Source organism: Aedes albopictus, chromosome 2 (assembly GCF_035046485.1).
Source record: "Aedes albopictus strain Foshan chromosome 2, AalbF5, whole genome shotgun sequence".
Classification (NCBI taxonomy): domain Eukaryota; kingdom Metazoa; phylum Arthropoda; class Insecta; order Diptera; family Culicidae; genus Aedes; species Aedes albopictus.
Genome location: NC_085137.1, coordinates 400,374,110 through 400,396,214, shown reverse-complemented (window position 1 = coordinate 400,396,214; position 22,105 = coordinate 400,374,110). Strand labels below are relative to the sequence as shown.

The 22,105-nt window shown below is 41.9% G+C and overlaps 2 protein-coding genes across 2 annotated transcripts in view; one reads left to right on the top strand and one right to left on the bottom strand.

Moving 5' to 3' along the window:
- The window catches only part of LOC109407990 (glutamate-rich WD repeat-containing protein 1), a 15,865-nt gene extending 13,873 nt beyond the window's left edge, over positions 1-1,992 (top strand). Inside the window, exon 2 of the mRNA XM_019681199.3 lies at positions 1,522-1,992. Coding sequence (XP_019536744.3) covers positions 1,522-1,880 — 359 coding nt within the window. The 3' untranslated portion in view covers positions 1,881-1,992. The remainder of the gene's footprint in view (positions 1-1,521) is intronic.
- LOC109403658 (mismatch repair endonuclease PMS2) lies at positions 1,941-22,105 on the bottom strand. Its single transcript, XM_019676477.3, has 4 exons — positions 21,116-22,105; positions 20,204-20,988; positions 2,180-3,105; positions 1,941-2,101 (listed from the first exon to the last, which is right to left on the bottom strand). The coding sequence occupies exons 1-4, from the start codon at positions 21,961-21,963 to the stop codon at positions 2,009-2,011; spliced, it is 2,652 nt and encodes an 883-aa protein (XP_019532022.3). The 5' UTR covers positions 21,964-22,105; the 3' UTR covers positions 1,941-2,008.

Genomic DNA, 22,105 nt, shown 5'->3' with positions numbered 1-22,105 from the left:
TTAATGATAATATTGAATATATTTCCATAGAATGTGTTTGGTTTGACATATTTGAATTAGGAAAAAAATTAAACTCACATGGTTTCTAGTAAAAATGTCAAAATAAGCTTAAAAAACTGTTTTTTCATTGAATGTATTTTATTTTTAAAATAACTCGAAAACAGTAGGCTGTGGAATTTTGACGTCTGAGAAAGAGTTGTTTATTTTGCCAAAATGAACAACTTTGCCGAAGACGCCAATACTCTAGGACGTAAAACAAAGAAGTTAGATGGTGGCGCCACCTATGCGGACGAGTTGCGAACTACTACGTTCTTATCAACAGATGCCCCTACTGATGTAAAGCAACTTTGCCGAAGACACCATGTGTCGGAAATGCTTCGTTTTGGAGTAATTAATTTTGTTCCGCTAGATTGCGATTCTGGCCCTTAGTGCAATGGTTGCTACTCCGTTATTGATCTGAGCTGGTACCAATTGCACTGAGATCCAAATGAATAAGGGCTGGGACACTCCACTTATTCTCAAAGTGCAATTCCAGCAGCTCATACATTTTGGATCAATACCGGCGCCGGCCACGTCCTTATAGTCAGTTGGGAAGGGAAAGGAATGATAGAGTGTGCTGGTTGTTGCTACTAAATACCGAGATCACCTCTGCATCCCCACAACCAGCACGGACTGGGGTATTTGTTAGACGGAAAGGATGGGAGATCTGGGAGTCACCGTTGGGTCGGTGATGCGATCCATGGATAGGGGGTTATTTATAGTGTTCGTAAGATGATAGATTGTGTGGTGAATGAGGTGAATAAGGTTAAGCGGCACAGCACGCTTTGGTTGCATAACTTGTAGGCGTTATATATACACTGTGCTGTGAGTGGAAGTTGGAAGGGAGGGAAACGACTTTTATTTCAATTCGTTCCTGGTTCTAACGATGGCTATGAACATATGAATATACATGAGTTGTATATGTAGAGAAGAGAGAGAGAAAGTGGATAGAAAGATACAAAGTAGGATGAAAGGGACGGGCCAGGGATTGAACCCATGATCTTCTGTATACGAATCAGAAGCGGTAGCCACTAGACCACCAAGCCCGTCTTTTATTTGCCCTGAAAGATGATTTGTCTATAAAATACTTTATGCAATTCAGTATTATAATTTAAATTCTATATAACTCATTTTGATATCATAATAGCCAATTTTTCCGAAGTGGTTCATTATGCAACTGAAATGAGTTGCATAATGAAAAATAGTTGTATAATGTTCATAATGCAACTCATTTGAGTTGCATTATGATCATTATGCAACTCAAATGGGTTGCATTATGAAAAAATCGTTGCATAAAATGTTGTATGGAACTCGTTGCAAAACTCGATTTTTTCAGCACTCTTCGCATTTATCCAACTCGGCAAGCCTCGTTGGATAAATGTACGACTCGTGCTGAAAAAATAAACTTTTTGCAACTCGTTACATAAATACACCATGCTCACTATAAGAACTTTCAGTAAGCATATTTTTCATTATTCACAGGTGGCGACGACGGTTTCTTCCACATCTGGGACCTACGTAACTTCAAGTCGAAATCCACCGTGGCCACGTTCAAGCACCACACCAACCACATTACCACCATCGAGTGGCACCCGAAGGAATCGACCATCCTGGCTACCGGAGGCGACGACGATCAGATCGCCCTGTGGGACCTTTCGGTGGAACGCGACGACGAAGAGGAACGGGTCGACCCACAGCTCAAGGACCTACCGCCGCAGTTGCTGTTCATCCACCAGGGCCAAACGGAAATCAAGGAACTGCACTGGCATCCGCAGCTGAAGGGCGTTCTGTTTTCGACGGCCCACAGCGGTTTCAACGTGTTCCGAACGATCAGTGTATAATAGAGTAGGTCAGTGGCAAGGAGATTCTTTTCTCTGTTCTCCGGATGGATGATGGCCATGTCCCGTTTGTGTAACATTTAATATGAATCAAAAATAAAAGTTATCAAAGGAACTTACTTGTGTGACGCTCACTCGTCTTCTTCCGGTTCGATCACTTCTCCCTGCTGTATCATTGAGAGATTCACGAGGTGTCGCATGGTTGGTCGACCGTGGGGACAGTTCTGCAAAACGAATTCAGTTGTGGTAAGGATGAATTTCGTATGTCAAGTAAGAATATTGCTCAGCAATTTCACACCTACCCACGGTTGTTCAATCTCTCCCATGTGGGTCACGAGCCGTCGCATCTCGGCCTTGGACAGCGCCTTGCCAATCATGACCGACTTGCGGCACGCCCTGGAAGCGAACATCGCTCGCACCCGCGACGGTCTGCACACCGAATTCGGCGCATCCTGCAGCATAAAGATCAACTCGTCGATGTCCTCCTTGCCAAACTCCCAGTTCTTGCTGAACGGCTTGGCCACCAGTTTGATCTTCCGCGTAGGTTCCGCCGAGCCATCGATCTCAAACTTGAACCCATTCATTTCGAAAATCTCCAAATTGTCCATCAGGATCATCTCGTTGACGGCCGTCAGCTCCAGCTGCTGGGGAACCACTAGCTTCTGGTTCTGCAGCACCGTCGTTCGCTGGAGATCCTCGAAGTTGTACTTCTCGTCGGTTGCATGTTGATCGATAATGAACAGGTCCTGATCGAGACGGGCGATTATGAAGCCCAGATTGAACTGTCCGATGATTTCCATTTGGGTGAACTTATCTTTGGATATCTCCGTCTGGAGCTCATCTTCGGCGGCTCGGTTGTTCGATGGATTTATTTTGCTTTTGAATTTGAGACGGCTCAGAGAGACATTTCGAGAAGCGGCGTCAGCCGCCATCAACTGTCGTTCTTCTTCTATCAGAGACTTCAACGAGGACAAGTCGATATCCAAACACTTTTTGTTTGTCGCGTGGAACGATTCTTCCTTCAAAGACGGTTGATCGACTTCGAAAACTTCCGGCTTTCGGTCCACGACGGGGCTATCAAGTGCAGGTTCTTTCTTGGGACTGAATACTGTGACCTTGGGCGTAGGTTCGAAGTCCGGAATTGCTTCAAATTTCAGTTTCGGGTGTTCCTCGTCAGGTACTTCGTTGCGGCATCTGATTAGATGTACATCTTCAGGTGCATGTGAGGCTGAAAAAATGACGATTTTCTTACTTTAATACGTACATACTACAAATGATGAAGGGTGAGAAGTGAGTAATGTTCAATGAGAAGAATGAGCAGTGAAGAGTGAGATGTGAACAATTCAGGATGAGAAATGAATAGAGAAGAATGAGCAGTGTAAGGTAAGAAGTGACAAGTAAGGAGCGTAAAGTGGCGAGTAAGAAGTAGGAGGAAGGAACAGTGAGAAGCGTGAAGCAGTGAGAAATTAGCAGTGAAGAGTGATCAAAGAACTGGAACAGGCAGTGAAGTGAGAAATGAAGAGTGAGTAATGATGAGCGAACAGTGAAGAGTGAGGGATAAGTGAAAGTAAGGAGTGAAAAGAGAGGAGTGGGAAGTAATTAGGGTAAGTGTGCCCATCGTTGTGGTATTAAGGTAAATTCATTTTAAGAACAATGATCGTATCATCTAATGAAAAGTTGCAAAACGTTAGTTGGTAGTTTTCTATCCAAATTTGCTTGGAAAAATATAAAAACTATCGTTTCTTTCTGTTTTCGATCATAAATCGCTTACCACAACATTAGGCACACTGTTCCTATTATGGAGGTAAACTTTAATTTTGGTTCCTATTGTTGCGGTATCCCATTGAAATCATATGGGATACCGCAACATTAGGAACACTACCGCAACAATAGGAACACAGCAGCAAAAAATTTAAGGAAAATATTTTTTTAAATAGGTTTTTTGGGCATATCTTAAGCACACAAATGGTGCAATCTCATAATTTAAGCATAATACATCTATTAAAAATGCCTTTTGGTAACATTTCAGTCGAAAAAGTGCTCAATTGTCACTACCGCAACATTAGGTACTACCACAACGATGGGAACAATTACCCTAGTGTGCAGTGAAGAGTTAAAATTGAACAGTGATGACTGAGCAACGAGAAGTGTGGAGCAGTGAGAAATGAACAGTGAGGAGTGAGCAATAAAAAAAAAGTAGTGGTCTGAAAGGAATGGGTAGTAAAATTGAAGTGTGAGGAGTGCGATTAAATAAGGAGTGAGAAGAGAGAAATGAAGAGTGAGCAGTGGAGAGTGAGTGAGAAGTCAGTAGTAAGCATTGAAAAAAGAATGAAAATAAAAGTGAATCCGTCTGGAGCGAAGAGTGAAAATCAGTGACGTGTGAAAAATGAAGAACCAGAGGTGAGTAGTAAACAGTGAGGATTGTTCCGTTTTTGCCACTATCTGGTTTCGTCAACATATTAAGCCGTTTTTGTCAACACTCTAAGTTTTATCGTTATATCAATTTTTTCCTCAAATATTAGATATTTATAGTTTAACATTAATCTTGAGGTAATGCATCTATCAATGAATTAGAATAAATCACACATGATTGTGTTCCTTCCGGGGACTCCTCCACGATGTCCATTAGTATGGGACAAACATCGAATCCTCGCTCCAGTCGACTTTTTTGAATCCATTTAGGTCCCATATGAACTGTACAAAATTTCAGCGCAATCGGTGAAACTATAATTTAGCGCAAGCGGTTCAAAGTTTTCATAGGATTTACTATGGGAAAAGTTACACTTTCAGATAAAAAATCCCAGAGGTCGCCCCTTGTCCCCTTAATTCAAATCGATCAATGCTTCTTGTAGAAAAATCATTTATCAAACTTTCCTTCGAAGACCGCAAAACGATTGGATGCTTGTGGAAAAAGTTATTGATTTATTACCGATTAGTGATCGAACGAACGGCTTTTTGTTTTGTTTTATTAGCAGCACTGTAGCTGCTGCCTTGGCTGCTGCTGTTTTTGGGGGTGGTGATGCCTCCCACCACCCCATGCAACAACGGCAGCAGCAGTGCTGCTAATAAAACAAAACAAAAAGCCGTTCGTTGGATTACTAATCGGTAATAAATCAATAACTTTTTCCACAAGCATCCAATCGTTTTGCGGTCTTCGAAGGAAAGTTTCATAAATGTTATTTCTACAAGAAGCATTGATCGATTTGAATTAAGGAGACAAAGAGCGACCTCTGGGATTTTTTGTTTGAAAGTGTAACTTTTCCCATAGTAAATCCTATGCAAACTTTGAACCGCTTGCGCTAAATTATAGTTTCACCGATTGCGCTGAAATTTTGTACAGTTCATATGGGGCCTAAATGGGATCTAAAAAGTTGACTGGAGCGAGGATTTATTTTTTTCATACAAGCGAGTCCCACACTAATGTCCATCTAGTTATTCCTCTAAGAACTTCCTTCTGGTGATTCTAACAAAGTTTATATCCGGGATTTCATCTTTCGATTATTCCAAAAAATGCAATCTTGCAACCATCAGTTACTCCTGCTAGGGATTCCACCCTGTATGTCTTCTGTGGATTCCTCCAGATTCCTTAATGGATCCGTTCTGGGAGTTTCTTCAGAGGTTCCTTTAGAGAGTTTATAGTCTGTTAAGAAGTCAAGCCTAACTTTACCAAACACCGTATAAAACAAAATCCACGAACGGAGAAAATCGAAGGGGAAGTTCGCTGTTCCCATAGTAACTGAACATACGAATTTCATAAAGTAAACTTTATGAAACAGCGTGAAAAATGAATAAAATATGTTCATAGGGCAGCTATGATTTTTCGTAACGACCATGCTGATTTTCATAGAACTGATGAACCTTTTCAATGCATCTATAGTTAGACAATCATAATGTGCTTCATGAACTGTTTCAGTTTCCAAAAGTGAGGAACTAAATTTGCACCACGGCGACATCATTGTCACAAGTATGCAGCGGTTCGTACGGAACAGTTACCGTAAACCATCTTCGTAAAATTAGGAGAGGTTTGACTCTTGAGCGAAAGCTTCATCCATGAAACTGAACAATTAACAAAAAATAAACTAGTTCCGGATTCAAAATGGTTCAGCTCATGCGTAAAGCAATCACTCTAGAGTCAACTTATACGTGCATTGCATCATTCCACCCAGAATCTAATTCCATGCTAAGCGCTACGATTTTCTTAATTTGGCTACTGAACTTCATAATTCAGCAACAAGAAATCATTAAACAACATTATGAAACCATAATCAAGCTCTGATGAATTCATTAACACACGCTATGGTTTCATAAGGTCTCATTTGAAATCTAGAGAGAACATTATGAGTTTCATAATGTGACATAATGAATTCATATGGGCTTGTCTATGATTTCATAATACAGTTTTAAGGATACCGGCAATTTAATCTGTTCCGTTTCCACATGTTTCATAATGAGTATTGCTGACTGCACCCCAAATTGGACTGACACAATATTGCGATTATTTTGTATAGTTTTTCTTTCGTTGCGCAATTTGCGCGCCGGGCAGTTACGCGCAGCTCCACTCCAGTTGCGCGCAGCCAATCAGGAGCAAGAAAGCAGACGACGTCGTAGCGCGCCAAAGCTATACGCAGCACGTTTCCATTCCCAAGTAACCAGTAAGCATTTAAAATAGCATTCCTTCAGCATTATAGTAGCCTTTACGACAAGACGTTCAATGCTATTTAGCCGTATATGCGCCTATAGTGCTACCTCACAGCAGGTTTTGGCAAAATAACGGGCTGTCTTAGTGCTATCCCTTCAGGAACGTCGTGACGAAATGTCAAAGAAGCGTAACGCCTCGTAGAGCAAAAAAAAAACAAAAATAGATTGACGTCTGCTTCTCGTTCTCTCAGCCTGCTTCCCCGCTTCATCGTCCTTCCATATTCCAGTCGGTGCTAGGTGGTACTTTTTTGCTGATTTTTGTAGTGATGTAGATTTGAACTTACGCTCCGGTGATTGATTAATCATATCTGCTTCGGATTCTGTTGCTCCTGATCCACGATGCTAAAGCTGTCCCGGTGGCGTGCGTTGATTTAATCGCCAATATAAAGAATGATTCGATAGCAGCTTCAGATTCAACATCCAAAACTTGCTTTCATTGAGATATTTCATTGTGATATAGGGTAAGTGTGCCCATCGTTGTGGTATTAAGGTAAATTCATTTTAAGAACAATGATCGTACCATCTAATGAAAAGTTGCAAAACGTTAGTTGGTAGTTTTCTATCCAAATTTGCTTGGAAAAATATAAAAACTATCGTTTCTTTCTGTTTTCGATCATAAATCGCTTACCACAACATTAGGCACACTGTTCCTATTATGGAGGTAAACTTTAATTTTGGTTCCTATTGTTGCGGTATCCCATTGAAATCATATGGGATACCGCAACATTAGGAACACTACCGCAACAATAGGAACACAGCAGCAAAAAATTTAAGGAAAATATTTTTTTAAATAGGTTTTTTGGGCAAATCTTAAGCACACAAATGGTGCAATCTCATAATTTAAGCATAATACATCTATTAAAAATGCCTTTTGGTAACATTTCAGTCGAAAAAGTGCTCAATTGTCACTACCGCAACATTAGGTACTACCACAACGATGGGAACAATTACCCTAGCATTGCGATCCCTTCTTATAAATATCTGTGGAATATGATTGTTTCTTCCCTCTTTCAAACAATCCTATGATCCACCAAAGCATCCACCTACTCGGCACATATTTTCCGACGAAATGATTAATAATTGGTGATTTTTTGATGGACAAGTTCCCAATCGAATCCAGCTGCAGTAATGTTTTTTGTGCTTTTGGATGAGTAGGGGAAAATGAAGAAACAAATAAGATGCACAAATTTGTAAACAGAAGCATAGGCTCTGTAAGAAAGAGATAAAATGTGTTGCCAAATGCGTAACATATCTCCCAACCTTTTTGCTCCAAGCATTTTAAGAGCAGTTGAAAAGCATTCTGCATGCTCCCAAGTGAAACCACTTCAAGCAGTTGAAATGCTAATTAACAGCCGAAAGCTTTTGAGCAGCTTTTGAGTTAGCATACAAGGCAGCTATGCATTCGAACTGCTTATGTAGGGCAGCAAGCAGTTTAAATGCGTAATACGGGCTGATACACGGCTTATTCAAATGCTTAGTGGTTACCTGGGTTGTCTGCGACCAAAACAAACATCGACGCTCGCTCACCGGCTGATCGTTGTTGTTGATAACTTGCGTGGAAAGGTAAGTTAACTCATTATGGTCCCTTCCGAGATTGTTTTAATGAAACGGAAATAAAATAATATTTTCTGGAATTGGGTTTTTAAATTATGAAAAATGTATTGATTTTTTGGTTTTATACAAAAGAGCACCTTTTTCTGAGTCACTATGACTTTTTCAGATTTTTAGAACATTGTTTTGGTACCTTAAATCAATTCCAAAGAGATTTTTTGAAATCACCTTTTGACAGCTGGGCAACTGTTTGACAGCTCCGCCCAGTACAAACTGCGATGAGGGGTGATTCGACAAATCGCTCCCATACAAACTTTAAATTGATTTTTAAATAGGTTCCCGGACACCAAAATTCATGAAAATTTGGATTTCGGGTCAGTTTGACACAAGCTGCAAAAATCTCTACAGTTTCAGAAAAGAAGAGTGTCATTCGCCGCTCGATGCTTGAAATCAGTATACAGGGCCCGTTTTACCTCACTCTCTCTCATTTTTACCTTTTTAGAAAAATCGTTAAGTGTAAAATGCATGATTTATTTAATTCGTGCTTGTGTAAAAACTTCCGTAGTATCGAATGGAGCTGTTTTGGCTCACCGCACGGCCTCAAAAATTAAAATATCTTCAGTTAACCCCGATGACCCCTATTTCTTTAGAATTTCTCATGCATCTCCACCCGGAGTGGAACGAAATTGATAAGAGCAGGACCAACCTTATGTCAAATTGCCGATACTATGGAAGTTTTTACACAGATATGAGTTAAATGAGTCATTTATTTTGCGCGCCAGTCGGGAATAGATGAGAATTTACTCAAAAAGATGTGTTTGAGAGAGAGTGGGGTAAAACGAGCTCAATACACTGATTTCCAGCAACGTGCGGCGAATGACACCCTTCTTATCTGAAACTGTAGAGATTTTTGCAGCTTGTGTCAAAAATTCATTCAAATCCATCCACTCCGAGCAGCGATATTGAATTTATTCGCGTTTTATGCCTATTTTTTCCCACTGTGCAGTGCTTCTCCACCGTATTTTAAAAGCTCGCTTGGTAGTTGATCTGCTCCAGCGGCTTTGTTGTTTTTCAACCGGCCAACCCCCTCCTCAATCTCTTGGAGGTCAGGGGCCGGAAGTGTTGATTAGGTGGCCGTCAATCGAGAATTAATCGGAAAACAGAGTTTCAAAGAAAACGATAACTTTATTTAAGCGAAACGATGTTAACACTTCGAACTTTAGTTCACGAATGAAAAAACTCAAAACTGTACTCGCGTCGCGTCGGCGGTGATGCGAGTTACTTCCTCTCTCGTTTTGTTATGTTGGCTGCGCTGCTTTGCTCCCGTTTCAGTTCATTGGATGCGGTCGACGAGGGGTGCTCACTGCTTGCACCAACACTCCTCCTCAGTGAGTAACACTCATACCGATCTTGCTGGCGAACTTTCGTTGCTTCACGACGCATAGTGGCTTCGTTAAGATATCCGCCGTCATTTCTTCTGTAGGACAATATACTAGCTGGAGTTCGTTTCGTTGGCACAAATCCTTGACAAAATGTTCACGGGTTTCAATGTGTTTCGATCTCTTGGTTGACCTTTCTGAACGAACAAATGCAATACAACTCTGATTGTCCTCGTTGATCAAAGTTGGCTTCTTCTGCGCGCATCCCATTTCGAGTAACAGCCTTCGTAGCCATATTACTTCTTGGCACGCTTCACTCAGTGCCATATATTTACTCGGCCTCCATTGACGATAGAGTCACTGATGGTTGCCGACGACTAACCCAAGATATAGCTGCTCCTGCCAATAGGAAACAGTAGCCGGTAGTAGACTTCCGAGATTCCTGATCGCCTGCCCAATCAGCATCACAAAATCCAAGAAGGCCCTCTTCTGTTCCGGTGAATTCCAGTTTCCAATCTCTCGTTCCTAGCAGGTAGCGGACAATTCTTTTTGCTGCGGTCCAATCGGTATCTGATGGACAACTTACTCTGCGTCCCAATATGGATGTACTTACGGAGATGTCAGGTCTGGCGTGTACAGCGATATACAGCAAAGCTCCTATCAAGCTACGGTACACAGTGGAGTCTTCTAACGGTTTTCCATAGTCAGTCAACTTCAAATAACCACTGTCCATAGGTGTCTTCGCCGGTTTCGAATCCTTCATCCCAAAACGATTTGCCACATGGTCAATATAGCCACTTAGACTGAGACTATACTTTCCATCTTTTCTGTCGATCTGCATCCCCAAGGAATAAGTGAGGTCTCCAAGGAATGCAATATCGAATGTTTTCTTCAGATACTCATACACTTTTATGGATTCAGACTCGTTCTTGCAGCCCACCACTATGTCGTCAACATAGATTAAAACGTACACCATGTTTCCGTCAACGATTTTAGTGTAGAGGCAGGGATCCGATTGACTCTGCTGGAATTTCATCCTAGTCAAGGCCTCATGCAACTTGCGGTTCCAACACCTTGCCGACTGCTTGAGGCCGTATATGCTTTTTCTCAGTCGGCACACAAGATGTTCTCGTCCAGGTTCCTCGAATCCCGGCGGTTGTCGCATGTATACTTCTTCCTCAAGCTCACCATGGAGGTAAGCTGTTTTGACGTCCAGATGCTTCAAAACGATTCCTTCCCGACTGGCTATAGCAAGAAGTGCACGGAACGTCGTTTGGTTTGTTACTGGAGCAAACACCTCATCGAAATCAATTTCATACTGCTGAGAGTAGCCCTGTGCTACAAGTCTCGCTTTATGTCTGATCACGTTCCCTGCTGCATCCTTCTTCAACTTAAAAACCCATCGACTTCCGACTGCCTTCCGGCCTACGGGCAATGGCACTAGCTCCCACGTTCCATTTTCAAAATGACTTTTCAGTTCCGATTTCATAGCGGCTTGCCAAGCTCCTGAGTTCTGCGACATTTTCACCTCTCTCAAATTCCTGGGTTCGGGTTCATCCTCTGCTCGAACAACCTTTGCTTGTTCGCCGAATCTTTTCGGCGGAACTCCTTTCGTCGTACGATTCGATCGTCGCCGACACTCTTCCTCCGGAAATCCTCTGAACAACGATTCACTGTTTGAATCACCCAGCATTTCAGAAGCACTATCATAATCACTTTCGTTCATTTCAGGCAACGCTGCATTTTCGTAACCATCATTCACATCAGGAAATTCATGTCCAGCACCGCCCTGTTCCTGCTGCTCCTCAAGTTGGCAGTCGACCTTCTTTGGAGATTCACCACCACTTTCGAGATTCACCACCACTCCACGTTGACCCGAAACATCGATGTCACGAACCGCCTCCTGCGTCTTCATTTCCGATTCCAGGAACACAGCATCTCGGCTCACGATGATTCGATTCGTTGATTCCTCGAGGAAACGATAGGCCTTCCGGTTCTCCTCGTATCCCACGAATATCAAACGAACAGCCTTCTTGTCCAGCTTCTGGCGCTTTTGGTCCGGCACATGGACGAAAGCATGTGAACCGAATACGCGCAAATGACCATACGAGGGCTTTGATCCATGCCACAGTTCAAAAGGAGTACGTTCAATGGAGGCAGATGGGAGACGGTTCAACAAATAGTTCGCAGTCATGACTGCCTCCCCCCAGTATTTTCTGTCCATGCGGCCTTCGGAGAACAGGCACCGCATCATCTCCATTAGAGAACGGTTCTTCCGCTCAGCAGTCCCGTTCTGCTGCGGACTATAGGGAGCCGTTTGTTGCAAGGTTATCCCGTTTTCCTTCAAGTACGTCAACAGATGCGTGCTACTGTACTCTCCCCCGCCATCGCATCGTAGTACTTTCGGCTTCCGTCCGAATTTATTCTGCACGTGGTGCACGTACTCGCGTATCTTCTCAAATGCTTCAGATTTGTGTTTAAGGAGATAGATCATGGTGTACTTACTGTGGTCATCGATCATGGTCATGACGTAACGGTTGCCTCGTGGTGTGCTCACCTCCAACGGTCCCGCCAGGTCCGTATGGATCAGGTCGAGACGGACGACGACGACAACGACGACGGTACCAACCACGCCGTCGACATCAACAACGGAAGCATCGTTTAACAACACCGTAGCTGCCAGGGGTTACTACGCAAACCCTTGGCTATATACCATAATTGCCGCAACGGTAGTGATTACAACATTAGTGTTAGCCATCGTCATATGGCACAAGCAAAAGCAACATAAAAGGAAGGAAGCATACAGAGAACTCATAAGGGTTATAATAGCAGCTCAAATGTCTGTGATCACTAATCACAAATCAAACCAAGAAGACGAGATGCAGTAAAGTTATGCCGACATCTGCTACTGGAGAACAAGTACGGTGAGACAAGCTGAGACAACGAAGCACTGTGTACAACAACAAGTTAAGTAACCTAGATTAATATTCTGCAATTAGCAATATTTTTCCTTATATACATCTTTGTGGGCTATAATACAAATTTGGATCTAACTGAGTACAAACCCAAAGTTTTTTTTTCGAATGACAATAATAAATCAGAAACGAATCCTAACTGAGTGCAAAACCAATGTTTTTTTTTGTGAGTGACAATAATAGTTTTCGATGAGAAATCTTGAGTGTAAAACAAATTCCTCCACATGAATCGATTATTAGAACTCAAACTTCAAATCGATAAAGAATACAACAATTTACGAAAAAGCATCTATCGAGCTAAAACCGACGCACTTATTAAGCGGAAACAGAAACTTTTTAACGATTGCATATATGAATATAAAACCTTGCTAATTTCAAGCCGGGATACGGTAGAAACAGCAGAGTTTAATAACCTAGTAATAGAACTTGAAGCTTTAAAAGGGAAGAGAGAACACGCATTTGAAATTCTCAACAAATCGGTGATAGTTCCACCCAATTACCAATTTCAACAATTGGCAAAACGCGCCCTGTTGTGGAAAAAACAAAATTTAAAACCAACCATGCCGTTCGATATAAAAGAAGCCACCGCCGTAGTGCAGCCGTATGATGGCTCGCCAAGCAGTTTGGATACCTTCATTGACTCAGCCAATCTTTTGAAGGAACTGGTGGATGACGCGAATCTAGCAACAGCGATAAAATTCTTACGTACCAGATTAACCGGTAAGGCACGATTAGGCCTACCTGAAAATTTTGCAACTATCGACGCTCTGGTTGACAATGTTAAATCAAGGTGTGAAGAAATAGTAACACCCGAAAGCGTTTTAGCCAAACTGAAAACAACAAAACAAAAAGGAGATACAGACAGTTTCTGTAATGACGTCGAAACTCTCTGTAGTAAGCTCCGAGCGACTTACATAGGGAGCGGAGTACCTGACGATGTGGCAAAGAAAATGGCTACAAAAGCAGGAGTAGAAGCGCTAACTGCTGGAATAACCAACCACGAAACGAAAATAATTTTGAAAGCCGGAAATTTCACAGACGTGAAACAGGCAATTCAGAAAGTTGCTGAAAACGCGAACAGCAACACAAATAATTCACAAATTTTGAACTTCAATTCATATCGGAACCAGTTCGGCTCCAATCGAGGCCGCGGGAACCGACATTACAATAATGCCTACAACAATAACCAACGCGACTATCGCAACAACAACTTCAGACGCCAACAAAATCAAGTTAGAGACAATGCTGGCAGAAGCGACCAAAGAGATCATGGATCCTATGGAGGTCATGGATCCTATGGAAATCATGGATCTTATGGATCCTCTAATACAAACCGCAACAATCGCGGCAGAGGAGGTCAAAACTCCTACCGCCGCATATACGCCACCAACGTGGTTGAAAATCCAAACCAACCACAACTAGTACAACAGCTTACGAATCCAGCACAGATAATGCAACCACATGTGCAGCCAGTAACTCTAAATGGCAACTCTTTTTTAGGGAATTTGGCACCCCAAGCCAATCTGGGACAATAATATATGCACTAAATTTAAGTGCAGCGAATTTCATCAACATATTTGTTGGTATGACCGACTCAATATGTTCATTTATAATTGACAGCGGAGCCGACATATCAATCATAAAGGTCGATAAGCTCCTACCACACCAAATAGTTGACAGAAGCAAGAATTACCGAATAACTGGAATAACGGATGGTGTTAAAGAAACACTAGCGGAAGCAATTACCCCACTAAAATTTAATAACGGTTTAGTAGTCAATCATAATTTTCAATTAGTAGAGCCTAATTTTCCTATTCCAACCGATGGAATACTGGGACGTGACTTTTTGACCACATTCAAATGCACCATCGACTACGAGCATTGGTTACTAAATTTCAAAATTCAAAATACGGACATATCAGTACCGATCGAAGATAACTACAATGGAAAAATATTGATACCAGCAAGATGTGAAGTAGTGCGAAAAATTCCAAATTTCAATATTTCAGAAGACACTTTAGTGCATTCACAAGAAATACTCCCTGGAGTTTTCTGTGGAAGCACTTTAGTTTCTCAAAGCTCACCTTGCATAAAATTCATTAACACGACCGAGAAAGAAGTGTTTATACAAAACTTTAAACCAAAAATTGAACCACTAAATCATTATGTAATCATTGAAAATAATCAGTCGAGTATCACGCATAAATCAAATCGCGTGCAGGAAATTATCTCACAAATAAATGTCGACAAAATACCTCAATTTGCAAAGAAGAATCTCCTATCACTCATCACAGAATTCCAAGACATATTTAGTCTACCCGATGAAAAGCTATCTGCAAACAAATTTTATAGTCAAAGTATACATGTTAACGACAAAATTCCGGTGTATATTCCCAATTACAAAAATATACACTCTCAAAATGGCGAAATGGAAGCCCAAATTAAAAAAAGTGTTGAATGATGAAATAATAGAACCATCTATTTCATCATACAACTCCCCAATTTTATTAGTTCCGAAAAAATCGGACAATGATACAAAAAAATGGAGACTGGTTGTCGATTACCGACAGCTGAATAAAAAAGTGTTAGCAGACAAATTTCCTCTTCCACGTATTGATACAATACTTGATCAATTAGGAAGAGCTAAATATTTCAGTACACTAGATTTGATGGCAGGGTTTCATCAGATAACACTGGATGAAGACTCTCGCAAGTATACAGCTTTTTCATCAGCTTCGGGGCATTTTCAATTTACAAGGTTACCGTTTGGACTGAATTTAAGCCCAAACAGTTTCCAGAGAATGATGAATATAGCCATGGCAGGTTTAACCCCAGAATGCGCATTTGTATATATTGACGATATCGTTGTCATAGGATGTTCTGTCAATCATCATTTTGAAAATTTAAGAAAAACATTCGAACGACTGAGACATTACAACCTTAAGTTGAACCCGAGTAAATGCAATTTTTTTCGAGTAGAAGTGACTTATCTAGGTCATAAAATAACAAGCAACGGAATTCTTCCAGATGATTCCAAATTTAAAGCTGTGGAAAATTTTCCCACGCCTACAAATCCAGACGAAGTTCGTCGATTTGTAGCATTTTGCCATTATTACCGCAAATTCGTCCCGAATTTTGCGAACATAGCAAAACCCCTGAATGACCTATTGAGAAAAGACACAAAAGTTGAATGGAATTCAGTACATCATGAAGCATTTAACAAACTAAAAATGCATCTATTATCACCTCAAATTTTAAAATACCCAGATTTCACTAAAGAATTTATCGTGACCACCGACGCTTCAGATACGGCTTGCGGAGCAATCCTCTCGCAACGCTACGAAGAAGGTGATTTGCCCATAGCTTACGCCAGTAAAAGTTTTACAAAAGGCGAAAGGAATAAACCCATTATAGAAAAGGAATTGACCGCCATTCATTGGGCGATCGATTACTTTAGACCTTATTTATATGGACGTAAATTTAAGGTCCGTACAGACCATCGTCCATTAGTATATTTATTTAATATGAAAAAACCAACATCTAAGCTGACTAGAATACGACTAGATTTAGAGGAATTTGAATTTGATATAGAATTCGTTCCTGGGAAAGCAAACGTGGGTGCAGATGCACTTTCACGAATTGTCCGAAATTCCGAAGAACTTAAGCAATTATCCATTTTATTTGTAAATACTAGATCTATGGTAAAGAAACAAAATTTAGGGCAAGAGAAAGCGATACCTCGAAGGTTAGGCGAACCACAATTACAGACTGATCACCTGGTTGTGCGTGAAACTGAAAACCCTTCTGAGGTTCAAAAACTTTTAAAACTTGATTGTGTGGTGCACCATAATCAATTAACGATAATATTATTGAATAACAACAGTAGAAAAATTCTTAAACAATTTACAACGAAATTTACGCGCGAAAATGGAAGTCAAGCTTTAGAGTTTGCTCTTCTAGAAATTATGAAACTTATGAAATTTTACAAAAGAGACAAGCTTGCATTATCAATTGATAATGAAATCTTCAAATTCATCTCGTTACACACATTAAAGGAAATCGCAAACAACGCCATTTCCACGTACGAGATAATTTATCTATAAGCCTCCGACGTTTATAGAAAACGAAGAAGAAATTTTGAAAATTTTATCACACTATCACATGACACCTACGGGAGGTCATGTAGGCCAACACAGGCTATATCTAAAACTTAGGGAAATGTACAAATTTAAAAACATGAAAAATTTAATCTCCAATTTCGTCAGAAATTGCGAAAAATGCTAAATCAACAAAGTAACGAGACACACTAAGGAACCCGAAGTTGTTACTACAACTCCAACTAGACCATTTGAAGTACTTTCAGTGGACACTGCAGGACCACTGACAAGAACAAATAATGGAAATCGATATATTCTAACAATACAATGCAATCTAACTAAGTACATTGTGCTAATTCCAGTACCAACTAAGGAAGCAGCAGTACTAGCTAGAGCATTGGTCTACAATTTTATATTGACTTTTGGAACATTCTTAGAAATCAGAACCGACCAAGGATCGGAATACAACAACGAGGTTCTGGAAAAGATTTGTAAACTATTAGAGATAAAGCAAAATTTCTCCACCGCCTATCACCCACAGTCCATTGGAGCATTAGAGAGAAATCACAGATGTTTAAACGAATATCTGAGATGTTTTACTAATGTTCATCAAACAGACTGGGATGATTGGGTTAAATTTTATGAATTTACATTCAACACAACACCTCACACAGAACATGGTTTTACTCCTTACGAACTAGTATTCGGCAGAAAGGCAAGATTGCCACAAGATTCCAAAAATTTGCACTCAGGTAGAGAACCAATATATGATTTCGAAAGATATGACGCAGAATTGAAATTTAAACTCCAAAACAGCAATAAAATAACCAGAGAAAATTTGATTAAAAATAAAGAAAGCAGAAAATCACTAGCAAACACAAATGTGAACCCCATTACATTAAATCCAGGAGATAGAGTTTACATCACAAACGAGAACAGGAAAAAACTTGATCCATTTTACATTGGCCCATATGTTATTGTAAATACAGAAGAACCCAATTGTATTATAAAGCATACAGTAACACATAAAGAATCAAAGGTGCACAAGAATAGACTAATTAAATCATAAAAAAATATATACAAATAGATTACATCAAATTATTCACATTTTCAATTTTCTTTTTTTCGAATGGTTACACCATTCTCCTAAAGGGGGGAGGTGTAGCATACTGGATATGTTAAAACTATAGATAAGCTCATTAATAAAAGAATAATAAAATCTTACAAGGGTCAGGAATTTCCAGGTCGTAAACAGATGCAAAAAACCCGACCGTTATAAAACCTTTTGTTTATAACGCCATAAAGTAAAAAAAAACCAAACTACCCAAAACAGTCATCATCACATTTTGTCCAATGTCAAGAGCGAATAGCTACCCGCTATTCGCAAACACCCAAACAGTTTTTACAATGTCACGAACGAACAGCTACCCGCTATTCGTAAACATGAAAACAGTTACCTGACTAATTGTAAGCTAGTATTTAAGACTTTTGTGCAAATAAACGACAGACAGTTGATAACCAAAAAATAGTGTGCGGACACGCCGTCCGCTGTTCTTATTTAAACATCACAACCACAACCCATCTGAAGACTCTGTTATCGGAATATAACAAGAGTATACGAAAGTACTACCTATGGCGGATCGGATGTCCCTCCAGCCATCTTCAAGTGTAGCTGCGCCAAGCTACTCTTCCGTTGGTAAAGCCACTGCTAACTGCTGCGCGTAGTCTTGAGCCACTTCTACGTTACGCAGCTGCTCGATGTTGAGCCACGGCGTTCGACTTCGACGCGTGGTGATAACTGTCGAAAGTTTTGAGCGCATGCATACAGCGACTATAGTGATCCGAATCTATATTCGCATTGCGGTCTGTGCGGACATTGATTATATCCGAGAAGAATTTACCATCGATTAGAACGTGGTCGATTTGGTTTTCTGTTTGATGGTCGGGTGATCTCCAGGTGGCTTTGTGGATATCTTTGCGGGGGGAGAAGGTGCTTCGGAGTACCATACCACGAGAGGCTGCAAAGTTTACGCATCGCTGGCTGTTATCATTCGATACGGCGTGCAGGCTGTTCCTCCCGATTACCGGTCAGTACATTTCATCCCTTCCTACCTGCGCGTTCATGTCGCCGACAACGATGTTCACGTCACTCGGCGAGCAACCATCGTATGTTTGCTCTAGCTGCGCGTAGAACGCTTCTTTCTCGTCATCAGGTCTCCCTTCGTGTCGGCAGTGGACGTTAATGATGCTGTAGTTGAAGAAACGGCCCTTAACTCTCAACATGCACATCCTTGCGTTGATCGGCTGCCACCCGATCACACGTTGTCGCATCTTGCCCAACACTATAAAACCTGTTCCCAGTTCATTGGTGGTGCCACAGCTTTGGTAGAAGGTAGCCGCTCGATGCCCGCTTTTCCACACTTTCTGCCCAGTCCAACAAAGTTCCTGCAACGCCACGATGTCGAAGTTGCGGGGATGTAGTTCGTCGTAGATTATCCTGTCACATCCTGCGAAATGTTCCAAGTTTCCAATCGTAGTCCTTATTTCGTCGCGTGGGTCTTTGCCGATTGTATCGAGTCGTATTTTCTCCTATGTTATTCGCAATGGGGATTTTTACGGGTGGCTTATTGGGCCTACACCAACACTCCTGTCTCGCCGGAGGGCCATCGTGCCAGTTGTTTATCGTCTTAACCAACACTGGGATGACCACGCTGATGGGGCTACCACCTTGGATCTAGCTGGGCGTGGTGCAGCGTTTCTTATTCAGCCGCTGGATGCCAGAACAGACGCTGTTTGAGCCGCACCTCCTTGGTGAACAAACGCTCGGGTCGTACCTCCTTAATCTAGCTGAAGTCAGAAGGATAACAGTGCCCATGCTGCACTACCAGCAAAGCACACAACTCTAAGCTGGCGGTCTTTGTCATCGCTTGACCCGTGGAAGCATGAGGTAGGAACTAGCGAGGACCAGAGCTATGTTGGACGCTCTCCTTATCGACTCACCGTTTTGCAGCTCAAGGATTTATGCTATCACCGCTATTGATCCTCTTCGTAATTGACGAGATCATGGACTGAATCGTGAGCTACATTTGGCAGCACATTACTATGGAGCATCTGAATGACTTCGACTTGGCCGATGATGTTGCCCTACTAGCCCAATGGCCAACTGGAAACGTGGCCGCGAACGCTCCTCTGCGGCGTGTTTAACCATCAACGTTAACAAGACCGCCAACTTAACAGTAGCAGTGGAAAAGGTCGAAAACTTTCAATATCTTTGCAGCCAGAAGTCGTCAGACGGCGGTATTAAGATTATAAGAAACTGTTTTCAAATACTCAAAATAAACTTTGTAAATTAGAACGTGATCGCTTGTCACAAACTGTTTTCATTGTTCATAATAATCATCCATGCTGAAAATATGTTTATATTGCGAATCAATGTTTAAAACAAGTGTCCATCTTGCCCCATAATTCCTCATAGGTACCTAATATTTTTACTGCTATTCTGCAAATGATTCTCTCAGAAAATAGCGGGAGAGTGGATGTAGAACGCTACTGTGAAAACCGATTCTGTCCCATTTGAGACGTAATGCCGTAAACACAGAAAAAGAATGCTAGTTTATTACGCTTACCTTTCGGAGTGGAACTTCCGGCAATCTCCAGCGGATCAAGAACCTTCACAATGTATGGCTTGCTGTCAGCAACCACTCGGCTTGTGATCTCCTCAGTCATATCATCTTCCTCAATCATCGTCGAATTCCGAGCAATTTTCGGTAACGTTTCCAACTCTTCTTCCTCCACTGGCTCCCTTTTAGCGATCCCGTCCGTTTCTGACGCCTTGGGCGTCACACTTATGAAATCGTATATCTTCGGGGTGGACGCGTTGTCTTCGCGCTTTCGCTTCTCCGCCTTCGCCGGTGTACTATCATCACTGGTGCTTTTTCCGGCCGCCGCACCCCGATGGCTAAACGCCGCCAGCAGTCGTTTAGGGTTTGGGGCAGCCATGCTTTCGTTTTCGAACGACTCGTCATCTCCACCGTCTTTCGATTTGACGGAAATGTCCAACAAGCGAGACGTGGCGCTCACATCCAGATTCTGCATTTTGAACGTCGACGGAATGGTTCCGTAGGTTTTCATGAGGGACTTCTTCAACGCGAGCAGAAGGATTTTCTCATTGTTCACCAGAATCTGTCGCTTGTCCGGCGTAAGATTGACGTCCACATCCGAGCGGGCCATTTTCAAGTTTAGGTACACGAACGGACACTGGTTCACGTTGTACTTGTGGTAGGTTTCGTTGACCAGTTTGATGATCGCTTTCGGTTCGCATGGCCTCGAGTTGACGAAGAAAAACTGACGATCTTTTGAGGATCGACCTGATCCATGTGCACAACTGGAAATATAGCCATCTATGGTGTACCTGTAGCAGATAGTAAAGAAATGGATAAGAAACGGCGAATCATAAAATTAGTGACTTGACTAGTGATTTCACAAGAAAAATTTTGTTGTTAATAGTACCCACACCCTATGTTCCATTTCATATTTACCTGGACAGATTAAATTTATCCACCTCCTCCTGTGTCAACGGCAGACTATCGTCAAAGTCACTCTCGTTCAAATCCATTATCTTGCCACTGCTGCTGATGGCTGGCTTCAGCTGGATTAGCTCCGTTGCCTGCTTGGAGCCAAACACCGTTGTAATGTTGTCCAGTACCGAACCCGTTCCCTGCGTACTCATGATGACACTTTTGACCCCCTTCTTGTTCTGATTGCTGCAGATGATTCGCACTCCAACCGACACCAAGCAGTACGCCTGCAGAATCTGACACATCCTGATGAACTCCCGTTTGATGTTTTTCTGGAACTCCTTCTTCCGCACCGGAAGTGTCGAGAACAAATTCGACAAGGACACCGTCGTTCCAACGGCTCGGGCGCAGGGGCTCCTCTTAACAATCGCTCCCCGATGATCCAAATCCAGCTTGGTTCCATGGGGTGCCGTCTCGTGCCGGGTAACGACCACCATATCGGACAGGGCACACAACGAACTGAGTGCCTCCCCTCGAAAGCCGAACGTTTCGATGCAAGCCAAATCAGAGAATTCCTTCAGCTTGGAAGTGTGATACTTGGCCGTCAATCCTTCGAAATTCTTCTCCTCAACCCCACTGCCATTGTCAGATACCTCTACCAGATCGGCGCCTTGCTCCTTGAGTTTCACTTCCACAACCGTTGCGCCGGCATCGATTGCATTCTCGACCAGTTCCTTTACAGCTGTGGCCAAATTTAGCACCACTTGACCGGAGCATATCTTGTGCACGGTGTCCCTGTCGATGGCACTGATCTTCTTCGAATCTTCACTGGTTGGGGTGGGATCGATCACATCCTCGATTTCGATCATTGTTGATTTGATTTATAGCTTTTAAATGTAATTTAATTTAATTTATGCCGATCAGCTCTTTACATTAGTTGTTTTGATTATTTCCTGTTCGTCCTTCCTGTTCCCAGGAAGACGCGCGCGCACTGGTCTGGCTGCGTACTTG